Source organism: Impatiens glandulifera, chromosome 2 (assembly GCF_907164915.1).
Source record: "Impatiens glandulifera chromosome 2, dImpGla2.1, whole genome shotgun sequence".
NCBI classification, from domain to species: Eukaryota; Viridiplantae; Streptophyta; class Magnoliopsida; order Ericales; family Balsaminaceae; genus Impatiens; species Impatiens glandulifera.
Genome location: NC_061863.1, coordinates 56,321,936 through 56,348,447, shown reverse-complemented (window position 1 = coordinate 56,348,447; position 26,512 = coordinate 56,321,936). Strand labels below are relative to the sequence as shown.

Below are 26,512 nucleotides of genomic sequence, written 5' to 3'. Positions count from 1 at the left end.
TAAAAATTATTGTTTCTTGTGAGGTTGTCCCTTAATTTATTTTTTGTTTAAACATATTATATTATCTTATGATATTAGAATAATATTTTATAATTAATATTTAATTACATTTTTTTATTTAGTGTTATAATTTATAATATTTACGTATGTTATAGAAAAATAATAATTAACATGTTTAGAATCCATCTAATAATAAAGATATTTTAAATTCATATATTTTTTTCTTTTTTTTATGATTCATACTTTTGTTGACTATGTGGTGCCACTGCCACCATAATTATCAATGATGGCTTTTTATTATTTAATATATTATATATTTTTTCTTTGATAAAAATAATGATTTTATTATGTTAATAAATGAGATATAGACAAAGACATTACAAGCAGGGTTTGTTTCACATGGTGGTCATATTAAATAATAAGAATACTCCTAATATTTAAATATTATAAAGAATAAAGTACTATTTTCTTTTTATTTGAAATTTTGATTTACTAATGATAATGTATTTGAATTTTTCTAAATAATTCACATCAATCAAGCCCAATTTCACTGTTCTTAGAAAACGATATTTGCAATTACGCTCCCTTGAACTTAATAAAATAAGTAGCTAGATTATCCTTTTTTTTTTCTTTGTAAAATTGTACTTCAGAATATCCGGTTGATTTTATTAGTTTAAGAAATGCTATCAAAAATGATATATTACTTAAATTATAAAATAGTAATATATTATTATTATTATCTATATATATATATATAATTAAATATAAAATTAATTTAAAAAACATTAAAAACAAATGATAATAGAAATAGACAATAATTATAAAATTTCATTTAATTAAATAAGTAATAATTTATTTTAAATTTTATAAATATAAATTCACTTTAATTTTAGGCATAGCCTCTAGTGGGTTATTTAAAATTAATTTTGTAACATTTATACTGCACATATATATTAAAAACTGAAATTTGTGAATTTATGACACATTAAATTTGTTTCAAATGGAATTCCATTACTACCATGAAAATCTAACAAATATATGTTTTCAAATTAAATGAAAAAAATCTTGTAAATGACTTGTGAAGGGTAAAATACCAAAATTTCAAAAACTTTCTTTTGATTGTTTTTCTGAAAATGATTTAAGATTAATGACTTTCCAAATTTATTTATTTTGGTTTTTAAATTTAGGAAATAAGTATTATTACTCCAACCTAAAATATTTTTAGTTAGAATAGAATTTAAGATATTGATATTTTAAATATTATTCTTTTTATTTAAGCTCCTCTATTTTTATTTTTTTTTAATAGATTTCCAAAAATTGCAATACAATATAATAGAGCATCCTGTTATGAGCTTGTATGTCTGAAATACCAATATATTAATACAATAAATAACATAAGAATCATCAGAAATCACGAGGAATAATGATGGTCACATATTAATTAAATAAATCAAAAACATCTTTCAAATGTATTTGAGGTTGACCCTTGGGGGGTTACAATGGTTCCTTAGAAGGCACAATTGCAACAAAAGAGGTAAAAAAATGTTTAATTTTGTTCACATTTATTTAATCTTTCATCTCATCATATTCATATAAATATCTTGAAATTCATTTTATATATATATATATATATATATATATATATATATATAATCAGAAGAAAGTTACGTAACAAAGTAAGTGGTCCCTTTTCTTTAGTATCTTTTTATTTATTTATTTATATATATATATATATTTATATATATATATATATATATATATAATTTAGGGTACATTTTATATTATTACGAAGAAGAGAAGGTGCTTACACAACAAAAATGTTTATTAATTTCTCTCATATCTTTTTTATTTGATATGATAAATAGATAAGTCAAGTATAAATAAAGATTTTGAATTAAAAAACAAATATCATAATAAGTTAAGAGTATCACCATTATGCATATGCTTCATTATTTAAAGAGAATTATATATTCAACTTGATCTTGATTGTCCTAAGATTATCTCCAAACCCAATTGCATTCTCTTACCTGAAATCATTTTTTCACTCCAACTCAATTGCAAACTTAAACTTGTTTTGAATTTTCCACCATTTTTTATTATTAATCATAAACCCAATTTTTTTAATTTTAAATTAGTCTTCTAATTCTTAAACTATGATAATTTTATATATGTAACATTTTTATATGTTTAATTTTTGTATATGTTTAGTTTTCTATATAATTTTTGTATATGTTTAATTTTTTTAAATAATGTTTTTATATGTTTAATTTTTTTATATAATACAATTATATATATATATATAATTGTTTTTATATGTTTATTTTTGTTTAAATTATTAATTTATAATTAATTTCATCATAATTTTTTTAATGGGTGATAGTGTGAAAAAATATTAAGGTTTAATTTGTAAAACTTATAAATATATAGGTAATATTAAAAAAGTTTAAAAAATTGGTGTAAAAAAGAATATTCCAAGAATATTCTTTAAATTTAAAAATGAATTTTGAGTTAAAGATAAATTATTCTTTAATTTGACATTTTTTAAATTTTAAGTAATTTTTAGTTTAAGAATAAAGTTTAAGTTTTTGAGTTGGAGTTGGTAAACTGCACGGGTTTGTTATCATATTTCTACAAGAGATTTCATCTCTAAAATTGGATGTTGATTGATGACTTTTATCATTTGGGATGCCTATAAAATATTTTTTTATTTGGTCATTTTATATGGTTAAATTAGGAGTTAGGACAGAGTATATGCTTGCAGGAATCACTTGGACATATATATTACGAGTAGTAAATTGATCAATTACTAAAATAAAATATATGCAAATCATATATAGATCAAAGATGAATAAAATATTCAAACAAAATCATTTCTTTTAGATCCCAGATCTATCAATATATATATAGTGGAACCTGCCAACCACATGTACATGTGTTCTTGGGATAAATCAAATGTAGATGTTTGTCGGTAATTAGTTTTTAGGACTTAAACAGATTGATCTAGTCACTAAATTTCACTTTTATAACATATGATCTTACAAATATATAGTCTTATTCTTAGATTATTTTTAATCCTTAATTCTGTTTTCACATTTAAAATACAATAAATGTCATATTAAACCAACAATAATTTAATTTGAATTCAAAAACTTATTTTCAAATTAAAAAGAATATTATCAGAATACTCATTTTTTTACAAATTATTTAACATTTTAATACTATCTACATATTTATAAATTTTACAAATTAAACCCCAATATTTTTTCTATTTAATTAAAAAAGATTATAATAAAAATAATTAAGAAAAAAATAATTAAATATATATAAATAAATAAAATTAATATATAAATAAATTATATAATATATAAAAAACAAAATGAATATATTAAAAGATTATATATATATAAATAAGATTAATATATAAATAAATTATATAAAAAAATAAAATTAAACTTATAACTTTTAAACTCAGTTTATAAATATTAAAATAGATAAAGACGATAATATATATAAAATCGTCGGTAATATATATAAAATAGTGTTTTGGTGGATTCCAAGAGAGAAATAAATAAAAAAAACCTATTATATGAGTTTGATGGTGGGTAGAGTTCTCAAAATGGGGTTTGCTTATGTCATTATTAGATTGGTTTTATGTTTTTTTTTGGTTAATCTTGTTTGCTTTACTTAATGAAAAATCAGTGTGTTTTAGAAAAATAAATAAAATATCACTAACAAAGCCCAAGCCTTTTGATTTTCTCCTTCTTTTTCTTTCGGCTTCTTTTTTAATTGTTTAATTGTCTCTTTCTTTTACACTTTTTTTTTCCACACTTGTTATTAATATATAGATAATGACTTAAGCAATATGATTTATGTCTAGTTGAGTTGTTGGTTATATTCTCTTTATTAATAAGATAATCAATTCACAAAGAAATCAAACGTTTTCAAAATGATACTAATTAAATATATATTTTTAATAAAGTTATTTCGAAACCAATTTAAAATAATGTGTACATTACTCTACTCTTAATAACTAACTTAGATTATGTTCATCTAACATTGTAAAATCATCTAAAATTATTTTCAAAAACCTAAAACAAACAAAATTGAAGTGTTATTTCTACTTTTTCAATATGATATTTGTTATATTAAATATAACCTAGTAGGCTACAGTGCTACACTAACTATCTTTAAGGTAGAGCGTTTAAACTAATTCGGATCCGAAATACTCATTTAGATTAAGTATTCTGGATTAGATTGAGATCGAATCTGATTAAATTCGAATTGGATTAGAATTATCTATATTATTCAAACAAAATTATATTTTTAATTTTTTTTAATAATTATATTTCACACAAAAAATATTTCTGTAATTTTTTTAAAGTCAATTATTTTTTAAAATTAAAAATACATTTCACTAATTATATCAAATTAGAGGCATTTTTAACCAATCTAAATATAATAAATTTATAGTTAGTACTCTGACAAATAAAATATTATTATAAATAAAAATTTAATTATAACACAAAGTTAAATCCTTTTTCAATTAATGTTTTATTTAAACATTAATTAGTAAAAATAAAATATAAAATAAACATATTAAAAAACCATCCAAATTCAATGGTTTAAATTATAAATTAAATAAATATAATTTGTAATTAATATTTATTTTTTAAAAATGGTTTAACAACATTCATTAAGAATTCTAAAAAGTGAGAGGATCTAGACAAATCTTAATTTTGATTGTAAGATAACAAACAAATTATCCAAAAACTTTAAATGGTAGCAATCAAAACCACATTACAAACACAAATTAATCTATTTATCACAACATATATTGTCTTAATATCTGTCTTTTTTTTTATCATATTATCTTCTTCCACGTTCACTTTCTCTTTCCTTTTTCATGAAGAGAGATTAAATTGAAGCAGATAATGATGTTTGTTTCCTCCCATTGTTTAATTTTCCTCTATGAATTCGTACTAATATGATAAAATGTATTATTTTTTTAGGATTTCAAGGTTTTTGTCAATGTTTTTTTTTACTTTAGTATTTGAGGATGAACAATTTAGTTTCTATGTTATATCATAGTTTTTATCTTTTGTCTTTTCCTCTTTTCTGTATTTAAGTTTATCTCTTCAGCATCCCTTAATTGTTTCGTCAATTTTATTGAATTTGTACTTATTATAAATTTAACCATTCGCTCAACTGTTTTATCAATTTTATTGTATTTGTACTTATTATAAATTTAATGATTTACTCCCTTTACTAGTGTAGTGACGAAAATTATCTAAAAGATCAAGGATATATGGGATCTAGCTCTGTATATTAAAGATGTTCTTAACAAAATTATGTATAATAATTGATTCATAATTTTTTATTGTTTTAAAATTTTGATAAATGGAAAGGCAAGGTTGATAAATAAATGTGATATTATTTAGAAGCATGACAATTGTTAACATTTTGTAAATTTTTTTTTGTTTGTTTTTGTTGATAAGTGATAACACATCACATTGCTAATTAATAAATATTTCGAGATATATTGGCTTATTTGTGATTATTATTTTTAGTGTAAGTTCATGTTAGCCTCCACTACTCAAATAATAATAATAATAAATAAATGAAATTACAAAATAAAAGATTTTTGTTATATACCTCGTAAGAGATGTGGCCATATGTGGATGCAATTGCAAAGCACCTTCACCTACTCATATAACAAATATTTATTTATTTATTTATTTATTACTTTTGTAAAAAATTAATAATAAAAAAACATTTATCTCTCTCTCTCTTCCTCCTCCTCCACACGTGAATCTCTCTCTCTCTAAAATTTGCATGATTTCTCTCTCTTTCTTCTTCTTCTTCTTGTTCTTAATTCTATATATATACACAAACCTACTCTCTATTCATTTCTTACTTCTCACCTCTGCAGCTCCGCTTTTGGAGTTGCCAATTTCACACATTTATTTTCTATAACCTAATTCTCTCTCTCTATATCTCTCTCTGTGTGTGTTTTTGTGTGTGTGTGTGAGAGAGAGAACGGTGGCTGCTTATCTCCATTAGCCATTTTCTTGGGACAATTCCAAGATGCAGGGCGTTCAAGGTATTATCTATTCCTTTTCTTCAGATTTCCTTATCATTCATATTAATGGGTTCTCTATAGATTCATTCATTCATTTAGTTTCTAATTTGATTGCATTGTTCCTTCATCTTCCATATCGTAACTGTTTCCAATTGATCTCTTCTTGCTCTGTATTTTGTAATTCTTTCATTTGAAATGGGGGATCGATTCATGATGGATTTGTTCTTGCTCTGCATCCTGTTTCATTTAGATTTAAAATTTGAAACCTTTCCTTCCTTTCTTTCTATCTCAAATAATGTGGGTATCGATGGATATAATCCAAGATCTAAGATTGTAATGTGTGTGTGTGAGTGTGTGTGAGAGAGAAAGTTCCGGTGGAGGTCGGTCGGGGTCGGGCGGCGGCGGCGGAATGGTCGATTATTATTATTATTCCCTGTTTTACTGGGTACTGGGTTCTGCCCTAAAAAAATCAAGTGGGCCCCATTTAAGGGCTAAAGTGACCTACCAAATCACATGCCTATCTGGGCCGAGATTCGACAATTGGGCTGCTATCTTTTGTATTCTTTCCCCACTAGTGGTGGGCCACCATTCGCCTCTCATCACGTGCCATCGCATTGCCTCCTCAATTAATTCTTTTTTATTATTGCCTTTTTCTAATATTGTCTTCTTTAAACCCCACTAACACACCACCTTATTTGGTTTATATTCAAAGGAAGTCAATTATTGAAATCAAATCTAACTTATATTTGTAATATTAAGAAAATATAGATAAAACCTAGTATCAGATTCCTGTTTTTTTTTTTTTTTTTTTAAGAGGAATCATGTTCTTTGATTAGGAATGAATTTAAAAAAAACTGAAATGTAGAATATTAAACCCTTGAAATGGGGAGGAATCAAATTGGTGTGACTACTGAACACACTTTTGCTCCATCATAATCCATCCCCTTATTTAGTGTAAGAGAAGCTTTAACTTTACTTGTACTCTGTTCTTCATTTTAAAGAATGGCAGGTATACATATACATACAAACATACATGTTGAAAGTGTAATGTTGTTGTTTTTGTTTATATAATGGAATCTGGTTTGAATTGTGATATGGGTGGTGCAGGTGCTAATAATGGACTGAGCAAGGTTAACTCTGGTGCTGTGAAGAAGACTGAGAATGGTAGTGGTGGTGGTGAAGAATATGACTTTGATTTTGATCCAAGTGCCCCTCCACCGTTTAAGATTGCTGACATAAGGGCTGCTATCCCCAAGCACTGCTGGGTCAAGAACCCATGGAGGTCCATGAGCTATGTTTTTAGGGATATCATTGTTGTTGTTGCCTTGGCCTCTTTAGCTATTTACCTCGACAATTGGGCGTTTTGGCCTATTTATTGGGTTGCACAGGGGACAATGTTTTGGGCCTTCTTTGTTCTAGGACACGACTGGTAACAATAATAATAATATATGTATATGATTATTGAATTTAATTGAATTGTTACCTCTAATTGTCGTTTTGTTTTCATGTAAATAGTGGGCATGGAAGCTTTTCGGATAGTGCTCTGCTGAACAGCGTGGTTGGCCATGTTCTTCATAGCTTCATCCTAGTCCCTTATCATGGCTGGTCAGGGTTTTGATAACTTATTAAATTAAACCCCATTTATTGTTCTTGTTATTATTATTCTTTCTCACAGTATGTAAACATTTCAGGAGAATCAGCCACAGAACTCATCACCAAAACCATGGGAACGTCGAGAAAGATGAGTCATGGGTGCCGGTTAGTGCCATTTTGATTTCATTTAAAACAAGTGTTCTTGGTTTTATTTATGTAACATGTTTATATTTTTGTAGTTGCCGGAGAAAATGTATAATAGTCTAGATTCCTCAACCAAGTTCTTGAGGTTCAAAATTCCTTTCCCTCTGTTTGCATATCCAATATACTTGGTGAGGATTCTTTTATTTATTTTTCGATAAGCTAGCAGATTGATTTGGGAAATTCTGTTAAAGAAAGTTGTTTTTGTAATTTCAGTGGTGGAGGAGCCCAGGAAAGACAGGTTCACATTTCAATCCTTACAGTGATCTGTTCCATCCAAGTGAGAAGAATGAAGTCACTGTCTCAACTCTTTGCTGGAGTTTAATGGCTGCCATTCTTTTCATCTCATCCACCATAATAGGCCTTCCTCAATTGCTTAAGGTTTATGGAGTCCCATACTTGGTGAGTTTTTTTCTTTCTCAATTTATATTATAATAATAATCAATACCCAAATTCCACTTTCATATAAATTATCTTTTTCTTTGATGTAGATTTTTGTGGCATGGCTAGATCTCGTCACCTATTTGCATCACCACGGTCACGAGGAAAAGCTCCCCTGGTATCGTGGCAAGGTATTGTTATTGTTTGATTGATGTAAGTTATTTTGTAGTTGATAATTTGAATGATTTGTCTTTGCCTCTCGACAATGCAGGAATGGACTTATCTTAGGGGAGGACTAACGACAGTGGACCGCGATTATGGTGTGATCAACAACATCCACCACGACATCGGCACACATGTCATCCACCACCTATTCCCACAAATGCCACATTATCACTTAGTTGAAGCGGTAAGAATTTAGTTTGAAATTATTATTATTATTATTATTATTACAGTTGTTGATGTTGTTATCGATATTGTTATAATTCATTTCAGACAAAGGCTGCTAAACCGATACTGGGTAAGTACTACAGAGAGCCAAAGAGATCAGGTCTGTTCCCGTTTCACCTGTTTGGTAATCTCTCAAGAAGCATGAGGGAAGACCACTATGTCAGCAACGAGGGAGATGTGGTCTATTACCAAACCGATCCTCGTCTTTATGGCTTTCCAGAGCCAACCAAGAATAAGTAATCTTACACCATTTTTATAACCCTGAAAGAACAAAAAAAAAGAAAGAAAAGGAAAGGAAAGTCATCATTGATTGCTGCTGCTATTATTTCTATTGTGATCTTGTTGTGGCTGTGGGTGATTGATCACCTACCCTTATCTCATCTATTATTACTGTTATGTAGAACTTGTTGGTTGAGTAGTCTTCTTCCTAGTTAAGATTACATTTTTTACCATTATGTCGAACCTCAAATTTTGTTTGTTTCGAATAATTTGATCTTTTATTCTCTGTTTCCTATTCTTCCTGTCCCCTGTGTTTTGTTGTCTATCTGGATCAAGATGAGAAACCGTTTACATGAAGTAGTTTTCAAATTGTATCTTCATTGTCCATCTTACATTTGATACACATGAAATCCAAAGAATGTCACAAACCTCATTCATCATTAATTCCTCTAGTTTCTTTATACAGGAATTTACATTTGGAGCACCACCATATTATAAGTAGATGCTACTAAATTACCCAGCCCAGCAGCAATTATTACATACAAACATACAAAATCCTATTTATTATTATTGCATACAAAAAAGAAAAACTTTTATGGGAAGAATATTATTAAGAAGTTCTAGGCCTGAAAACCACCTTCTCGTCCACCTCAATCAAGAAACTCTCTACCCAAGAATCACTACCATTGTTGGAGTTTTCCGAGTCACTCTTTTCTTCTTCCTCTTCCAATGAATCTGCAGGCAGATTCAAGTCTAGGAATGATCTAGTATCGTGTTTCTTCTTCTTTCCCAGCCTGTCCTGTTCAGACGAGTCAATGTTGACATCAATCTGTTTCCTTTTCCTTTTGGCTATCTGTTCCTCTGTGTACTCTGAAGAACCTGAGGTTGTTACGAAGATAGTGTCGTTCAAGCCAATCTCTCTTCCATGGGAATCGGCAAATTTCCCGGTTGTTATTGCCCGAGACAAACTAGTTTGAGCTACAAAATCAGCCTTATCTATATTCTCAAGCAGAACGACTGAATGAGGTTTTAGACTAAGCTTGTCGCAGATATAATCGATCACGGTCTTTCCTCTTCGAATATTTGAACCAGCCCAATCTTCTCTGCTTAGATCCACATATATTAAGCTTTCTATTGAACCGTAAATTACTTCAGCTAGTGCAGATGCAACCTTTTTCTTCCCCACTTGGTCGGGTCCAAGAAAGCTAAGCCATAAGTCACCTCTATGTCTTCTTCTTCCTTGGCTGTTACTTCTGTTTCCACTTCTGAAGTTAGATATGGCTTGACTAATTTGACAAATGGCGTCGTCTTGCCAGCTAACTCTTTCGCTCAGGAATTTACAGATAGATTTGAAATTCTTGGTCTGCCCTTCATGCTGCTCATTGCTGAAGCAGCCCAAACCAAGATCTGTGGATGGCCGTCGCTGCCCCAAAGACTCTGCATTTTCAGGTACACGAACCACAGATGGTTCGTTTGAGCTCGTGGACTGATTTTCTTTCGTTTTAGCAACGAATCTAGAGCTTTCCGCAGGTCCATGATTGAATCGTGGAATTGGGTGAAGGCGTTGGCAGATGTCATTCCATTTCTGCTTTAAACCAACTAACTTGGCCTTTAATATTACATGATCATCTTTTGACTGCACCCCAATTGTTTGCTCAGATTCTTGCTCGTATTTTTGGTTGCAAAGCTCACATAAAGTGAACCCATGAGCACCACTGCCACTTTGTAGATTCTCAAACTCTGTTGGTCCAGAGAAAAAACCACCAAGTGGGACAAATGACCCGATTAACCTGTTATCATCATCATCATCATGAAGATTAAAAATCTGCCATTCAGATTCCAAAAGCGAAATTATATCTATCTTTTGAAGTGGACAAACCTGGATTTTGGATATGGCGATGGCTTTGATGAAGTGATGGGTAGAGTCTGCAAATCCCAATCTCCTTCTACCCAAGGAAACTGAGCAAGAAACATCTTGTAATTCTCGTAACTCTCCACAGCCCCAATTACCCATAACTTCTTTCTGCCATGATTTTTAAGTAGACCTGTCAATCTTGAAACAAGAAGCTTTACAGCATCAATGGAAGATGATGATGCCCCATGCCCATCTTCTACTATCAACCTCTTAAAATCCCCCAAATTAATCAATGTTCCCGGCCCAGAGCATTGCTCAACTGAATCGCCAATCTCCTTTAACTTAACTTCCAATTTCGCTTCACAAATCTCAGATATCTCTCTCTCCAGAGAAATCAACCTCAATCCGTCAAGTTCAGCCGGTAGAGTCCCGGGTTTCTCTGTTCTTAAGGATTCGGTGAAGCTAACTAGTGCATCCTTTGCACAAGCCCCAATCAGTAACGGGTTGGTCTTCTTCGTAAGGATTTCGACAATTCTTCTGTTATTATTCTCGTCCTGAATTTCCAGTCCAGCGTAGGGGAAAGTGAAAGCGGATCGGTCTAATTCTGAATCTGGTAAATTACATAGAAATAAAGGAGGAAGACGAGACCTTGCGAATCTAGAAATTGGGGGAGGTTGAAGAATTGCGAACTTCAAATCGCAGCTACGAAACCCAGCATCTCCAAAAACCCGACTCACAATTGGATCATCAAGGATCGATAAGATGAAGTGCTTGAGCTCAACTTTAACGCAAGACAAAGACGATTGATTACAATTGTTAAACTGTTGAAGCTGTTGGTACAAATAGAAAGTATCCGGATGCCGTCTCTGATTCGCTTGAGAACGTTTAATCGCTGCCATGAGCGAATTCGAAACAGGAGGTTCATCCGCGACCGCCTTCGTCACCGGTATTCTGTCTAGCGAAACACTTACGCAGAGTTCAAGTGCCCGGAACTGTAGGCGTGGAGAGTAAGCACAACTCCTGGCGCGTGCGCATGCGTCGCGAATGAATGATGATGGAAGCGATAAAAGGGCTGATACGGCGTGGAGTGAAGTTGTTTGGGCGTGACTCCGACGATGGGCGACGGAAACTGCTTCGTCGAGCGCTCTTGCCGCCTCGTCCGTCAAACATTGTCTAGCAGTACTAACCGGCGTCGGCATCGCCGGCGACGAACTATATATATGTATCGCCGATTTGCTATGAAAATTTAAAAAAAATAAAAAATTTTCCTAGAGGGTATTGATTGATTGAAAAAGGAAGAAGAAGCAGACGGAAGAAATGGAAATGGAAATGGAAATGTGGGTCGATGAGAGATGAGAGAAAGAGAGAGCATATTGGGTGATGGATGGATGGGGGACCCAGAATGAAGACGCAAACTTGGTGGAGCACAGATTCCCTTTCACTGGAAAGGAAAGATCTTGCTTTCATCCACCTATTGCCAAAAAAGATGGTTGTTTGTTTCACACAGTAGAAACCCAAACCAAGAATTGGAAGAGAGATGCCGCCATGTCCACTCTCCACTTGACACCACCACGAAGAAGATGGCCCAATCAAACGACGCCACTGCCGTCGCTGTTGCTGCCTTTTTTTCCTCATAATAATAATAATTTTTCTATTTCTTTTTTTATTTATTTTAAAAAATAATAAAACTTTTCGTTAAATCGGATGCAAAAGTTTCAAACATATCTTTTCTTGCCTCACCCTTTTTGAAACTTTTTATTGTTTTGGACCACAAATAATAAAATTTAAAAAAAAAATACCTACAATTTACTTAATTAAATTTGTTACTAAAATATTGAAATACTTAATTAAAATATTTTTATAAGAAAATAAGTAAAAAAAATTGAATGGGTAAGAATAGATAAAAGATAAGAAGAGATAAGAAAGAGAGGGTAATGTGAGGAGGAGTGATAACAATCTGGGTGGTGGTGGAGACACGCCAGCTATCCTATCCTCCTAAATTCCTAATCCTCACAACAAATAATAATAATAATAATAAGTTATTCTAAATCAATAATAATAAACCATCATTTCTTTTTCAATTATCACTATTTTATATTTGAAGGTTAAGACATAATTTATTTGAAACTTGTAGATAGTTGGAGGAGAAACTTAATTAATTCACCACTTTGGAACTATATAATTGACAGTCGTGTAGTTGAGAATCTCTTGATTCTATAGAAGTGTCTCGTTAGATTTTTGTGGCATTATGAAAAAAAATTGTATTATGACAAGTCGTTATCGTGTGTGATATAAGGATGTGGAATTAACGACTTACCTAGTCTTTGATTGAGGATGATTGAGATTTATTATGTGACGTGTCTTTATGTATTAATTTGTTGTGTTTGAGTGAAGTGATTTGGGTTATCATAGATTATTCTACGATGGATTATTTAGTTGGAAAGAAATCGTCGAATATTTAATTATCATAGTCGTCCGATGTGTATCATTCATAATGTTATTATTATAATTTTTTCTGATATTCGTTATAGAAAGTCGGTGGAACAAGACATAGAGTTATTTATTTATCTTCAAAATTTATAAACTCGATAATATGTAAGGTAACGTGTTTATATTATTATTATTATTATTATTATTATCATTTTTTATATAATGATTTATTATTATGTTTAAACAATTCTTATTATTTTTAATATATATTCACGATTTAAAATAAAATGCTAACACTTAATCTATTTTTTTTCATTTCTTTTATAAATATAATAATGACAATTTTCTCAATTATAACATTTTAACACCACATAAATCAGCTTTACAAGCATGTTAATTTAAATTCAAAAAAATAAGAGGTCGAATTTCAATTATCACAAATGACTTTGAATCACATCCCATCAACTTAGAATCATATCCTGCTAATAATTCTTCTTAGCAATATATGATAAGAAATTAGCAAAATAAATTAAAATTTGATCATGATTGGGGAATATTGTGAGGTTTTTAATTTTTTTCAAATACATTTTAAAATTGATTAAATATTCTTCATGACCAATACATTAAGTTTATTTAATAAAACGTATTTGAGTTCTTATAAGTAAATCTAAGTATTGTTAGTAAGGTTTAATCAAACTTTTAATGAAAAAGACCTTCCACGAAATTATAATTATATTATTAAATTAGACCATTACCTTCTTCTTTTTTCTTGAAAAAGACCTTTTATATTGAATTTATATTTATAAATCTTAGATTTTTTTTGGTTGAAAATGACTTTTTATATTATTCAAATGTACTTTTCTTAAGTTTGTTTTCTTTCCAGTTTTATTTTTCTTTGAAAAAAAGGTTGTTTTATTTCCATTTTCAACTATTTTATTTTGTTTTATTACTTTTTACAAATTTAAACAGCATTCATTAATATTAATGGAATAAGGCACACACATTGTATAAAAGAAAACAAAAAGAATAAGACAAATATAAGTGACCCAAATACCTAAAATATTATTAAGTTTATTCTAACTTTAATAATTATATATATATATATATATATATATATATATATATATATCATTATTTAATTAAAACAATAGATATATTGTAAACTTGTTAAGAAAAAAATTTCAATTGTGTCAAGTTACTTTTACAAAAGTTCACAATAATATAAATGTTTTTGCATTTGGCTTTTACGTATAGTTTTATATAGTTTTATGTTCTTTCATTTTTGTTAGGTTTTTAAGTTTTGACTAACATTTAAGACTTATTTTTTCACTCTTTTAGTTTCATTTCAAATTATATATTTTTAACTTTTTATTTTAACACGATTTTAGTAAGACTAGAACTCAATTTTTTTTCTTTCTATTATGCAAGATTTGTATTACTTAAATTGTCTCTAATAACAAGACTTGTTTATAAATTTTAAATTTTATATTGACTTTATTGTTGTTTTGTACAAATATTTCTGTCTTATGTTTTTAATTGTATGTATATCAATTTAGAGGAGTTTTAGTGATGACATGATGTTATAAGAGAAACCTAAAAAAAATTACAACCACTTTTAGGAATTACAAGAATATATAGAACAGTGAAAAAAATTTAAAATCTCTTTAGAAAAATAAATAAGATTTTCAAATTAAGTGTTAACAAATTTTGTCTATCTTTAGTGGTATGTAACTTGTAAATTATTATATGGGTAGTGAATTTTATCACAGGTCGCAGATGGTTGACTTCAAAAGAATTGAACGGTGTGCGATGAAAAACACATGACAACACGTATGTCATATAAATGTATTTTCTTCTATTTTTTTCAAATTCAATATTTAACTTTTTATTTCTTCAGTATTTATTCTAACTTTTTTTCACTCTAGTAATAATAAAGTATATTTTTCTAGATCTACAACATAATTATATAATAGCAAATAATGTTTATATTTTATTTTATGTTTTTTAACATTTCGATATTACTACTTTTATTATTTACTTCTTCTTCAACTTCTACGGTTTTCTAAGTTTTTAATCGGTTCTTTTTTATTATTATTTTTAAATTAAAAGAGAACTAGCATGTCACCCTACAGTCATGACCCTCGTTTAAACTCAAAACGCTTCTTCTAATCGGGTTATGAATATTCGTCGGAGATTGGATACCTGACGAACGATGATAAAGATAGAAATAGTGATACATACCTATTAAGGTCGGAGTCGGGTAATAAAATAAAAAACGGGTTCCGAGATAGGTACTCCACCCCGACATGTAAGATATATCCTACCATCCATAACGCCTAACTTAAAAATTCAAATTTAAATTCTGTTAGTTCAAATTTGAAAAAGTATATAAATTTATATGTATACATCAATGGATGTGTTCATGAAAAAAGTAATTAGGCGTGTTTTAAAGTGAGGATAGGATAATAGTAATTTCGATAAATTAATATATATTTCATTAGGCGTGTTTTAAAGTATGGATAGGATATTAGTAATTAAGATAAATTAATATATATTTAAACAGAATACCATAATTTTATGACAAATATTTTATTAAAAAAAAACACATTATGAAATGGACACTTAATATAATACGTTTTAGAGATTAATAGACACTTTACCTGTATTTATTTAAATGTATTTATCTCCGGCTAATATTTTTTGCAATAAATAATATAAAATAATAATATTATAATAGCAAACTTTTTTATTTATATTTTTTAAAATAAATGAAATAATAATATTATAAATAAATCTATAATAAATCAAGCAAATAATTATTATTTGTTTTTGTCTTTATTTATTAATAACATTTGTTATTATAAAATTATTAGTTTTTGTTATTTTATTAAAATAGTATTTTTTTAAATATAGTAAAATGTGTATTTCTTAAAATACAATCTACTCAATATGTCTTTATTTTTTATTTAAAATATCTTAATTCAATAAGAATAAGAATAATGACATATTTTATGTTTAATTATTGGTAATATCTTATTTTAAAATATCATTTATTTGAATTATTATTATTATTATTATTATTTTTTTTTTTGTGTGAGAACGCTGAGTTCCGCTGCTCTTATGGAGTGCGACTAATCCTCGCGGATTAAGTACATAGCCCGCAAACATACTTAACCAATTAACTAGGCGCAGAACTTGCCGCCTGACGGGCTCGAACCCAGGACCTCATGGAGGCCTGGGGGATATCCACCTCTTGTTGCCACTAGGCTAGAAGAGGGGATTTATTTGAACTATTTGTATATTAGCTTGTTTGGATTGGGGTTGTTTGAAAAACCTAGATAGAGAGAAAAATAATAATCGTTGATGATTTTGAGTAGGTAACAAATATTTTTGGTAAAAATATTTAAAGAATATTAATATATATATATATAAATAAAATAAAAAATAATAATTTAAAATATAAAGTATTTTTATTATTTTGATTAATAATTTAAATAAATAAAAGAATAATAAAATGATATTTAATTTTATTTGATGGAACAAGGCCTAAATAATTTTATATATTTTCAGAATAACTTAATTAGTTTTACATAATTATTGACAATATATTATTAACAACTTTTGTTAATATAATTTATTATTTTGTTTGAACACTTTATTTTTTAATTTAATATTAAAAAAACTATACAAAATAATAGTTATCAGTATTTATCCCAGTTTTATTCCTTTATTATCAGTTAGGTTAAGTTAAGTTGTGTCAAGATTTTACTTAAATTGTAATTGATTTGAAAAAAATTGTTGTGTTAAAAGTAAAGTTTGTTTTCTAGTTATTATTAATTTAAGAAAAAATAAACATTCCATACAAAAAAACGTTTTGATTTTATTTTCATGCAATTATATATTACTCCAAAATAATAATTATAAAAAAGATGAAAATGTTATTACCATGTATTTAGATGCTCCAAGTCTCAAACTTGCGTGGGTCTGTGATTTGACCTTGTTTGTCCTTCCTTCTCATGTCACTTTCTCCCCGATGTGAACCAAACAGATCCAGTCCACCATACGAGTACAATTACAACACATTTAAAAATATATATTTAATTTGATTATTTAAAAAAAAAAAAACATTGGTTCAATTCTTATCAGCATGCTCCTATTAGTTATTTCAATTTTTAAACGATATAAAAGTATTGAAAAGGAGGTCACTCAAGAGTTATCTCTTTAAATCTATTATGTTAACTCAGATAAAAGAATATGTAATTAATTTAAATTTAAAATAATTTTATACCTCTTCATTTGTATGACAACGGGGAACGGTTTTCCAAAGGAATCTTGTTTGACGTACACTTTCCCAAACTAAGCTAGTTTGTTCATTCATTCTCAAACTAACCTAGTTTAATGTTCAAACTCACTTTTATTTATTTATTTTTTTATTTTTTTTACATTTAAATTTTATTATATATAAAGTTTATATTTTGATATATATTTTAAATTATTATTTATATAAACTAGATTATTTATATTTTGATATATATTTTAAATTATTATTTTTATAAATTAAATTATTTATATTTTGATATATAATTTAAATATAATTATTTTTTATAAATTTGATTATTTGTATTTTAATATATATATATATATTTACTTTTTAATTATTATTTATATAGTGTAATAAATATTAAATAATTCTAATAAATAATTACATACTAATAAATTTAAAATATTTTAACCATAACAATATAATAATTAAATATTAGCATTTTTAAATTTATCAATTATTTATTAAATATAATAAAAAGATTACCATATTTTTAGGGTTAAAATATTAATTAAAAATATTATTATATTTAATAAATAATTGATAAATTAAAAAAAGTTTTTATGAATATATAATTATTATATTATTATAGTTAAAATATTTTAAATTTATTAGTATTTATCAATTATTTATTTATTAGAATATTAAAGAAAATATTTATTATATATATAAATAATAATTAAAATGTATATATATATATATATTAAAATATAAATAATCAAATTTATAAAAAATAATTAAATTTAAATTATATATTAAAATATAAATAATTAAATTTATAAAAATAATAATTTAAAATATATATCAAAATATAAATAATTTAGTTTTATATACAATAAATTTTAAATGTAAAAAGAATAAATAAATAAAAAAAAAAACTGAAATTGAATAGTAAACTAGGTTAGTTTGGGAATGAATGAACAAATTAGGTTAGTTTGGGAAAGTGAACGCGAAATAAGGTTACTTTGGGAAACTATCCTGACAATGGGTACTCGTATGTCCGATACCTGTGGATACCCGATAGTTGGGTTCAGGTATTTTAAATCGGGTTCGGAAACAAGGTCGGGCATGAGGAGAGAGAGAAGGTACCCAGTTGGGTATGTGGTCGGGAATAGGGAGTGTGCGGAACTCAAACCCGAATATATTTTTTTTATTAAAAGTTAATGTGTGATTTTTCAAATGATTCATCATTATAAATGTATCATAAATACATAATTTAATTTGATCTTATCCACACTTCAATCCAATCATAGTCATATATATACTACACTTCAACATTAATCTTTTTATTTCCTTAAAAAAATATTACTCTACATAAATTTTCAACTTTAACTTTTATTTTAATAACAATATTACTCTCTCATCAGTCTTTTTACTAAATTTTTATTTTTAATATTCATCCCACTTTTTCTCACTCTAGTTTATTTTTTTAAGATTTACAAAAATTATGAGGTAGATAAGTAATGTTTTAATTTTTATTTTTAATATTTTGATATTACTAATGTTAAAAATATTTATTAAAGTTGTGTTTTTTTCTTCGATCTTTATAATGTTAAAAGTATTTTAATCGGATAATAGGATACCCATCGAGGATCAGGTACTCGACGAATTGGGGATGGGATAGAAATAGAAATACCTGTCGGTTCGGAATCGAAATCGAATAATAAAATGAAAATTAGGTTCGAAAATGAGTACTTCACTCCCTACCCGTTGCTAATTTGCGGTATCTACTCTTCACCAATCACCATAGAGGATGAAGTATATATAAATGGTAAGAAGTATAAAGAATTGAATTGAATTTATATAGATTATTATTTGTTTGGTTTGAAATATAATTAGATGTATAAGAAAATATTATAATAATATAAAAAGAGATCCCTCTTTTAATCTAGTGTTAACAAAATGTGGATATTTTTAGCCTCCCTGATGTCCTGAGTTCTAACCTGTAAAACAACAAATTATGCACATTGTTAAATGTGTTTGTGGCTTGTGTACTTAACCTTAACCTGCTTGGAATAATATTAGTCGCACTTTAAAGAAAAAACGAAACCTGTGTTTAAAAAAAATAAAAAATTACCCTTAAAATTAAAATAATGATTTTTCAAACAAATATTTTTTAAAGGAAAAAAGAAAAAGACATAACTTTTGTGATGTGTTTGGAATTATATGCATGAGAAGGCAGGCAGGCAGGTTTGTACAAAAGACCTGATCCGTATCTCCACGTCTCAAACTCTTTCTTAGCTTTCGAGGGTGCTTAAAGGCCCCCTATGATTTGATCTTCTTTGTCTTTAATCTCATTTCAATGTGAACCAAACAGATCCTATATATCATAAAAATAATTTGTGTTTCCTTATTAAATAAATAAATAATATTATTAATAAATCAACCAAACATTCTTGTTACTTTTATTTTATTTAAGGGAGTGGAAAAAGAACAATTGAAAAGGAAAGCTTGAAAAAGATTAACCACTCTAATTTCCAGACGCGTGAATTTGTTTGTTTGGTTGGAATTCTCTAATAATTAAAAATATCAATTTGGATTTATTATGAAATTGACAGTATAATAACAATATTCACTTATTTCTCTCTCTAAAATTTCAAACTTAAACCATCTCATTTATTTATTTAACAAGGAATACTTTTTATAATTCTCACTAAGAAGACAACAAATCAGAAAAATAATATAAATATATAGAAAATCAAAACAAAATACAATGATGAAGAAAGAAGAAGAGTGTGAATCACTCATTCAATCAACCTGAGCTTGCTTGATCTTGGGTAATTTAGAATTTTTATTGGATTTTTATTTTATGAATTATTGTAATGTTATTTTCTATTTAAAATATAAATTTTATAAAAAAAATAAAATAAAAGTATTTTGAATTATTAGATAAAAATGATTTTGATATAAAAAAAAAACTCAAAATTATATGAATCTCCCAAAACAAAAAGATTTTTTTTTCCATAACTACAATCACAATAACAATAGTAATGAATGGGTAAGTATTAAAAAATGACTTGTAAGAAAAGAATTTACACTTATGACAAATTTAATTAAGTAGTTTTATAATTTAGTTTAATTTTGAATACAAAATACATACAATGTATTGATATTTGGTAATATATTTTTGGTATTCCTTAATAAGTCCTTAAAATAAAGAATAGAATAAGGATGGTGGGGGGCAAGAAAGTCATACATACCCCCACTTGAAAAAGGTGATTATTGTGACAGCTCCCCTTTACAACTTTACCTGACCAGATGAAGATGACCATCATGCCCTTCTTATCACAAGTGATTCCCCCCTTTCTTCTATAGAGGATGTATCTATCCATCAACAAAATAATGAAAATATCTCAAAATTACCCCCAACCCAACAAAAAATATATGTGGTGTTAAGCAGATTTGGCTTAAAGTGCCATGCATTATTTTTGTAAGAATAGTATATGGTGTTTTTGTTGAATTTGTCAAACTTTTTTTTTAAAATTGTCAATTTATTAAAATTTCATTTGAAAAAAATGGTTATTGTCTCTATCCTTAGTCCTTACCCTGCTTTACTACTTATTATTTTCAAAATGAAAACTCGAATCCATGACCATAAGCTTATGAGTTCATTTGTTCTACCACTTGAATATGAATCTTCACGATCCTAGTATTACTATACTAACTATTCCTTAGGGTTTCCATATAGAGGCTAACACCATAATTGCAAAGTTGGTTGATGGTGGGTCTAGATGTAATTAATGAAGATGGACCATGAGTCATGACTGAAGTAAAGTTCCAATCTTTTATCTTTGTGCATAAATGACTAGTTATGAGAAAGATCGATCTTGCCATTTCAGTCATCTTCAAGTGGAAGTGTTTTTAATTATATGATTATCTCAATGAAGTTGAACCAACCACTTCACTAAAAAGAGGTATTTGTCCAACTATTCTTTGCCAATGTCTTAGAGATAGTTTAATGTTGGGTTATTTGGGTTTTTTTAGATAAAAATTTTGTTTGATGAAAACTTATCTGGTTATTGGGGTTTTAAATTAGTTGAATTACTTGGATGTTTTTTCTGTATTAAAAATTTATATGAATTGAGTGGTTGAAAGTAAATTAGAGGTGAAATGTTGTTTTTTAATAAATAAATAAATACAAAGTCAACATCAAATGTGCTCTTAGAGAACAAAGATGAGATTTAGATCGCTCTTTTGAAGATTTGGAATATTAGTAAGAATAAACTTTTTCACATCTAAATTAGAAATAATTTGGTGTATAATTAATCTTGTCTAATCTCCAACTATATGTATTTAAATTAGAAATGAAGTTGAGAACATATAAATTATATAAATGTATTTTAAACTCTAATCTACTAATTTGAAAGAAGAACTTAGTTGAAGAATCAATACTAATTTTTTGTTTTAATTTTAGAAAATTAGTAGGACTTCGTAAAGTTATTATCTTTCATTTTCTTTTCAACGTTTTTATTGAAAATCAAACACAATTTTTTATAAAAAAAAACTCCCAGTTCACCGGTTTCTTGAGTCGTGAACTCGAGTAGAAATTGATGTTGAATCTATATTTTTTTTAAATCTCCCCGTTCACCGGTTTCTCAAGTCGTGTACTCATACTCATGACAAATGATGGGTGCTTTTTTTTTTTAGAAATGACTTGCGCCACTCGAAAAGGGTTAAACGAGTACCAAATTGAAAAGAAAAGGACAAATAATGGGTGATTAATTAGATGCATCAATAGAATAAATTTTATCCTTTCAAAACAAAATATGTGACACTCTCCCATTCAATCAGACAGTCCCTTATTATTTGGCTAAGAAAGTGTCACTACAAAAAAAAAAAAAAACTTTTTGGTCTTTTTGGCTAAGGATGCCAACAAGTTTCGTGAGCCAAATGGTAAGATAAAACATTGACACTCCTTTCCACAAAGATCTATCGAGAATTCAAGTAAGAACGAAAAGACTTATAAATTACAAATGAATATATAAAATTGAATGGTACAATAATACATTTTGGATCTAGACACAAGAAAAGGCCAAATGGAGATGCAAAATAATACATGTAAATACATACAAAAAATGAAAAAAAAATGAAACCGATACAGCTCTCTCATGAAACACAAATTACAGGGGACATACATGGAGAAAAGAAACATCCTTGTGGGATTTTAAGGAAATGGCTTGTTAGGCAAACTGAAAGCACATAAGAAGACGAGCATTGTTGTATTTCTCTCCTTTCTGACCAAAGAGAGGAACCGCATGGATCCCTTGCCTTAGCTCCGAAACAGGCAGACATGTTTGCCCACCAAAATCATCCTTCTCCATGTCGTGTTCATGTACTTCTATCCGAAGTAGAGCCAATTCAGGAACAGTTAGCGGAAATTCAAACTCTTCGTTCCAGACAGGTGTCCACATGTCCTCTTTTGTCTTTGTTTTCTTCATCCTCACGTCATCACACACTCCCGCTATGCCAACCTGTTAATCATTACGTACATCAAAATCCACATATTCAGAAATTATCCAGATTTTAGATCCATAAACTTAATTACCTTGCAAAAGAAATCAGGTGGGGAGTATCTATCGAAGTGTGTTTGTTTGAAATCCAAATGCCACCCATCACCCATATATACTTTCACCTGATGAGTTATATAGATTTTACCTTTTTTTATTGTCAAGAAGATATTTACTCATACAGAATATGAATCTGACTTGCTCTGGGGATAATATAATAATATCACCTTCAAGGTTTTCTTTACAAGCGACTTTGTTCTGGGGTTGAACACCTCCCCACTTGGTCCTATCTGCATCAAGAAATCAGGCTTCTTGACGAAACCGCAGCCTCCATTGGATCTAAACATTCCATGCATCAACCACAGAGACCTACCATAACCCTGCAATTAAACACCAATATTCAACTATATAACTATGGAATTCCCATAAATGGTTAAGTGTGTTTAGAGGCGATGTACTTAACCCCTTGTGCCCACATTTTATATTCAACTATATACTAAAGAACCATTTAGGGCTTGTTCGATCTTGGGTTATGTTATTTCTAAATAACCTTGTTGGGTGTAGGGTAATGTAAATTGGGGTTTACTCGGGTAAAAAAAACATCAGAGGTATTAATAATATAGAATGATTTTATTTTATTTATTTTTAAAGAAATATAGGGTATTTTGGTAGATGATTTGAATGATGTGATTGATTATGGGAATAGTAGGTTAATCTCAAATAGCCCAAATCAAAGGCCTTATTCTGTAAAAACTACTAGTTTCGACTTTTGAAGGTGTTGACTTCTTGAACTTTCAGCCTTTTGATGGTAACCACAACAGTAGGACGGGTTATTTGAATAACCAAGCTGTTATTTTCCAAATATAACATTTTTGTTGTTGTAGGTTAGTAGGGTAAAAAGATATTAGGTATAAATATATATCAAATAAATGATATTTTGGTATTTGTTTGATGATTTGAATGATGAGTAGATTGGATATTGGGTTATTGGAATTCCATGTTTGATTTTAGAAGTCACCCGAATTCATGATGTCCAGTCAAAATCAGACTTGAAAGTCCTAAAAAGTGTTTGATACAGAAAACAACTGTTTCCTCTCAATTAAACTGCATTTTAACCTTTATAATCTTCTTTGGAGCCGATTACCAAAAGGTGGTTATAAATATCAAAATACACAGTGGCTCAGGCAAGGCAAAATTTTAATCACATGTAGTAAAAGAGTACGTACGAAGTCTATAGAATAGCTCAACACAAAAGGGACAAACCTGCATATTAAAGGCAACCATTTGAGCTCCATGAGTCCAAGCAAGCAATGGCTTGTAATTGGACGAGTTAAACCGTGTACCCTTTGGGTAAATTCTAAGAAGATTCTTTTGAGTGAACCTAGATTTGTGTGGAAAAGATTTTAGGATCAATATTATTCTGATAACTTGAAAATATACAAGTTCAAATGATATTCATGCTGGAAATGTATTTTTCTACCTTACAACATTCATCCAATGAGTTTCTGCAGCCTTTTCAAGTGCTTGTTCACTCAAACTAAGCCGTCTTACTTTATCAACATCAATTTCAAGGGCTTCCTTTAGTGTACCTGTGGGTTTTCCCGCATGAATAGCTATAATACGCTTGTAAACAGGAGGTTCTAATGACTGTAAAATTTGTTCAGAGTCGTCTTTTTCATCATCCTGACTTTCCCCGCTCTTGCCCTTAACAACACTCTGCAAGAGCAAGATATTTCCCACAACATAAGAAGCAAATGGAGCAAGCTAAGATTGCAAAAGGCACAAATGAAAAAGAAAGTACAGTTATATCTTTGTCAGCAGGTTTCAAAGGCTCCTTTCCCCAAACATCCTCATCAGAATCCTTGTCTTTCTGAGACTTATTTCCATTGAAAGTTTCAGCTTCAAGGTACTCTTTAGGAGGTTTGGTGGAAATGATAAAACGGTGTTTTAACTCTTCTGGTGAAGGCAATTCTTTCAGAAATTCTGTTTCAGGGTAGAAAAGCAACTTCCCAAATACTTGTGTAAGCATCTGCAGTCAAATGATATGAAACGGTAGAATGTTAAACCAAACGAGTATTTCAATCAATAATATGGTATCTACAAAAGGACATAACCTTTGCTACTTTGGCCTGAAGATCTGGTGTAAGATGATCTTCCAAGGTTATTATGACTGGATAAGGAGAGGCCGTAAAAGCATGTTCTTTAATAGACTTCAAGCATTTCATTAGGTCCACAGGAGTAGTAAGTGTCCTGTATATGAACAAAAGACATGACATCCAATTTTATAGTAATTTGTAGAAAGCTAATCTTGTGAGTGCTTCATAATATTATACCTTCCATGTAGCACATTTACATTGTTTTTGGAGGAATTAGGCCATAAATCCAGTTCGATTACTCTAACGCCTCTTTTCAACGCATTAATGATCGGCACGTCGCTACAATCACTGCTGAGTTGGTTTCCGGTCAAATAAGAGTTGTGACCAGTATAGATGAAATAGTGAGACAGTGGAGCATTCATATCATGGTGGACCTGTAACAGAGTTTTATGACACTAAAATCAAAATACCAATGGATCTATGTAGTTTATTTATTGACAATGAAAGATGGAATAAAGAGACTCAGAATCTGTTTTGATTGAGGACCACAAATAAGGGGAAAAAACACTCTGCTCTGCTCCCTGCCAATCATCATCACTTTGTGCCAAATAAAAAACTCATATCAGAGAACTTTAGTTCAACAAACAGCGTATTTATTTAATGACCAGTTCACAGAAATCGTCAATCCCACAGCTAACTGCTTTGAGGCCAAATCGCATGAATCCAATAAATGTGAAAACATCGTGTGATTACTAGAGCTGAAAGGATTGATTATATGATTATACATACATACCTGAGGTCGAATTGGTGGATTCAGATCGGCGGAGAAGAGGAAGTAGTGAAAATCTTCAAGAGTGAGTCCATGACGGGTGAATTTGACGATGTGGTGGCGCTTCTGGAGGATCTGATCGACGATCCGCTGGGCATCGGGGACCGTGGATGCGGATTCTCCCTGAACATCGAGGAGAAACTGGTGGAGCTGGTCAGCTGTCATGTGAGCGCCGCCATTGGAGTAGTTAGTAAAAGCCTCTTTAATGTCCGGCGGTGGTTCAACCTCTGTGATCCTGAATTTCCTCGTGAAACACACACATATCCTGTATGTACTTCCCATTGACTTGAAACCCCACTTTCTCTTTCTTTCTCTTTCTCTCTCTCTAGTCTCTATCTATCTCTTTCTTGAAATGCATATATATATATATATATATATATGTGTGTGCATGATCATCAGTTTGCACACATTTATTATTATTATTATTAAATAAATGTATTCATAAACAATGACCCATCATCGATGGGGACTCAATTAGTTCAGGTTGTTGAAGAAGACGACTTCCCTTCCCTTCCCATCTCTTTCATTTACAAAAAAGTCAATTTTTTCAA

General features: G+C 29.0%; 3 protein-coding genes across 3 annotated transcripts; 1 reads left to right on the top strand and 2 right to left on the bottom strand.

Annotated features, from left to right (window-relative positions):
* The first annotated feature begins 5,890 nt into the window (after nucleotides 1-5,890).
* Nucleotides 5,891-9,220, top strand: LOC124925664 (omega-3 fatty acid desaturase, endoplasmic reticulum-like). Its single transcript, XM_047465734.1, has 9 exons — nucleotides 5,891-6,100; nucleotides 7,187-7,508; nucleotides 7,595-7,684; nucleotides 7,771-7,837; nucleotides 7,912-8,004; nucleotides 8,090-8,275; nucleotides 8,365-8,445; nucleotides 8,526-8,663; nucleotides 8,750-9,220. Exons 1-9 carry the CDS (start codon nucleotides 6,085-6,087, stop codon nucleotides 8,942-8,944), a joined length of 1,188 nt encoding a protein of 395 aa, XP_047321690.1. The 5' UTR covers nucleotides 5,891-6,084; the 3' UTR covers nucleotides 8,945-9,220.
* Nucleotides 9,221-9,333: 113 nt separating this feature from the next.
* On the bottom strand, nucleotides 9,334-12,287 carry LOC124925663 (protein SMAX1-LIKE 6). The gene is made up of 2 exons (XM_047465733.1): nucleotides 10,803-12,287; nucleotides 9,334-10,713 (listed from the first exon to the last, which is right to left on the bottom strand). The coding sequence occupies exons 1-2, from the start codon at nucleotides 11,975-11,977 to the stop codon at nucleotides 9,534-9,536; spliced, it is 2,355 nt and encodes a 784-aa protein (XP_047321689.1). The 5' UTR covers nucleotides 11,978-12,287; the 3' UTR covers nucleotides 9,334-9,533.
* A 10,205-nt stretch (nucleotides 12,288-22,492) lies between these two features.
* On the bottom strand, nucleotides 22,493-26,457 carry LOC124925369 (phosphoinositide phospholipase C 4-like). The gene is made up of 9 exons (XM_047465354.1): nucleotides 25,926-26,457; nucleotides 25,370-25,566; nucleotides 25,151-25,286; nucleotides 24,838-25,065; nucleotides 24,517-24,752; nucleotides 24,300-24,417; nucleotides 23,264-23,416; nucleotides 23,075-23,161; nucleotides 22,493-23,000 (listed from the first exon to the last, which is right to left on the bottom strand). Exons 1-9 carry the CDS (start codon nucleotides 26,241-26,243, stop codon nucleotides 22,710-22,712), a joined length of 1,764 nt encoding a protein of 587 aa, XP_047321310.1. The 5' UTR covers nucleotides 26,244-26,457; the 3' UTR covers nucleotides 22,493-22,709.
* Between the last annotated feature and the right edge of the window lie 55 nt (nucleotides 26,458-26,512).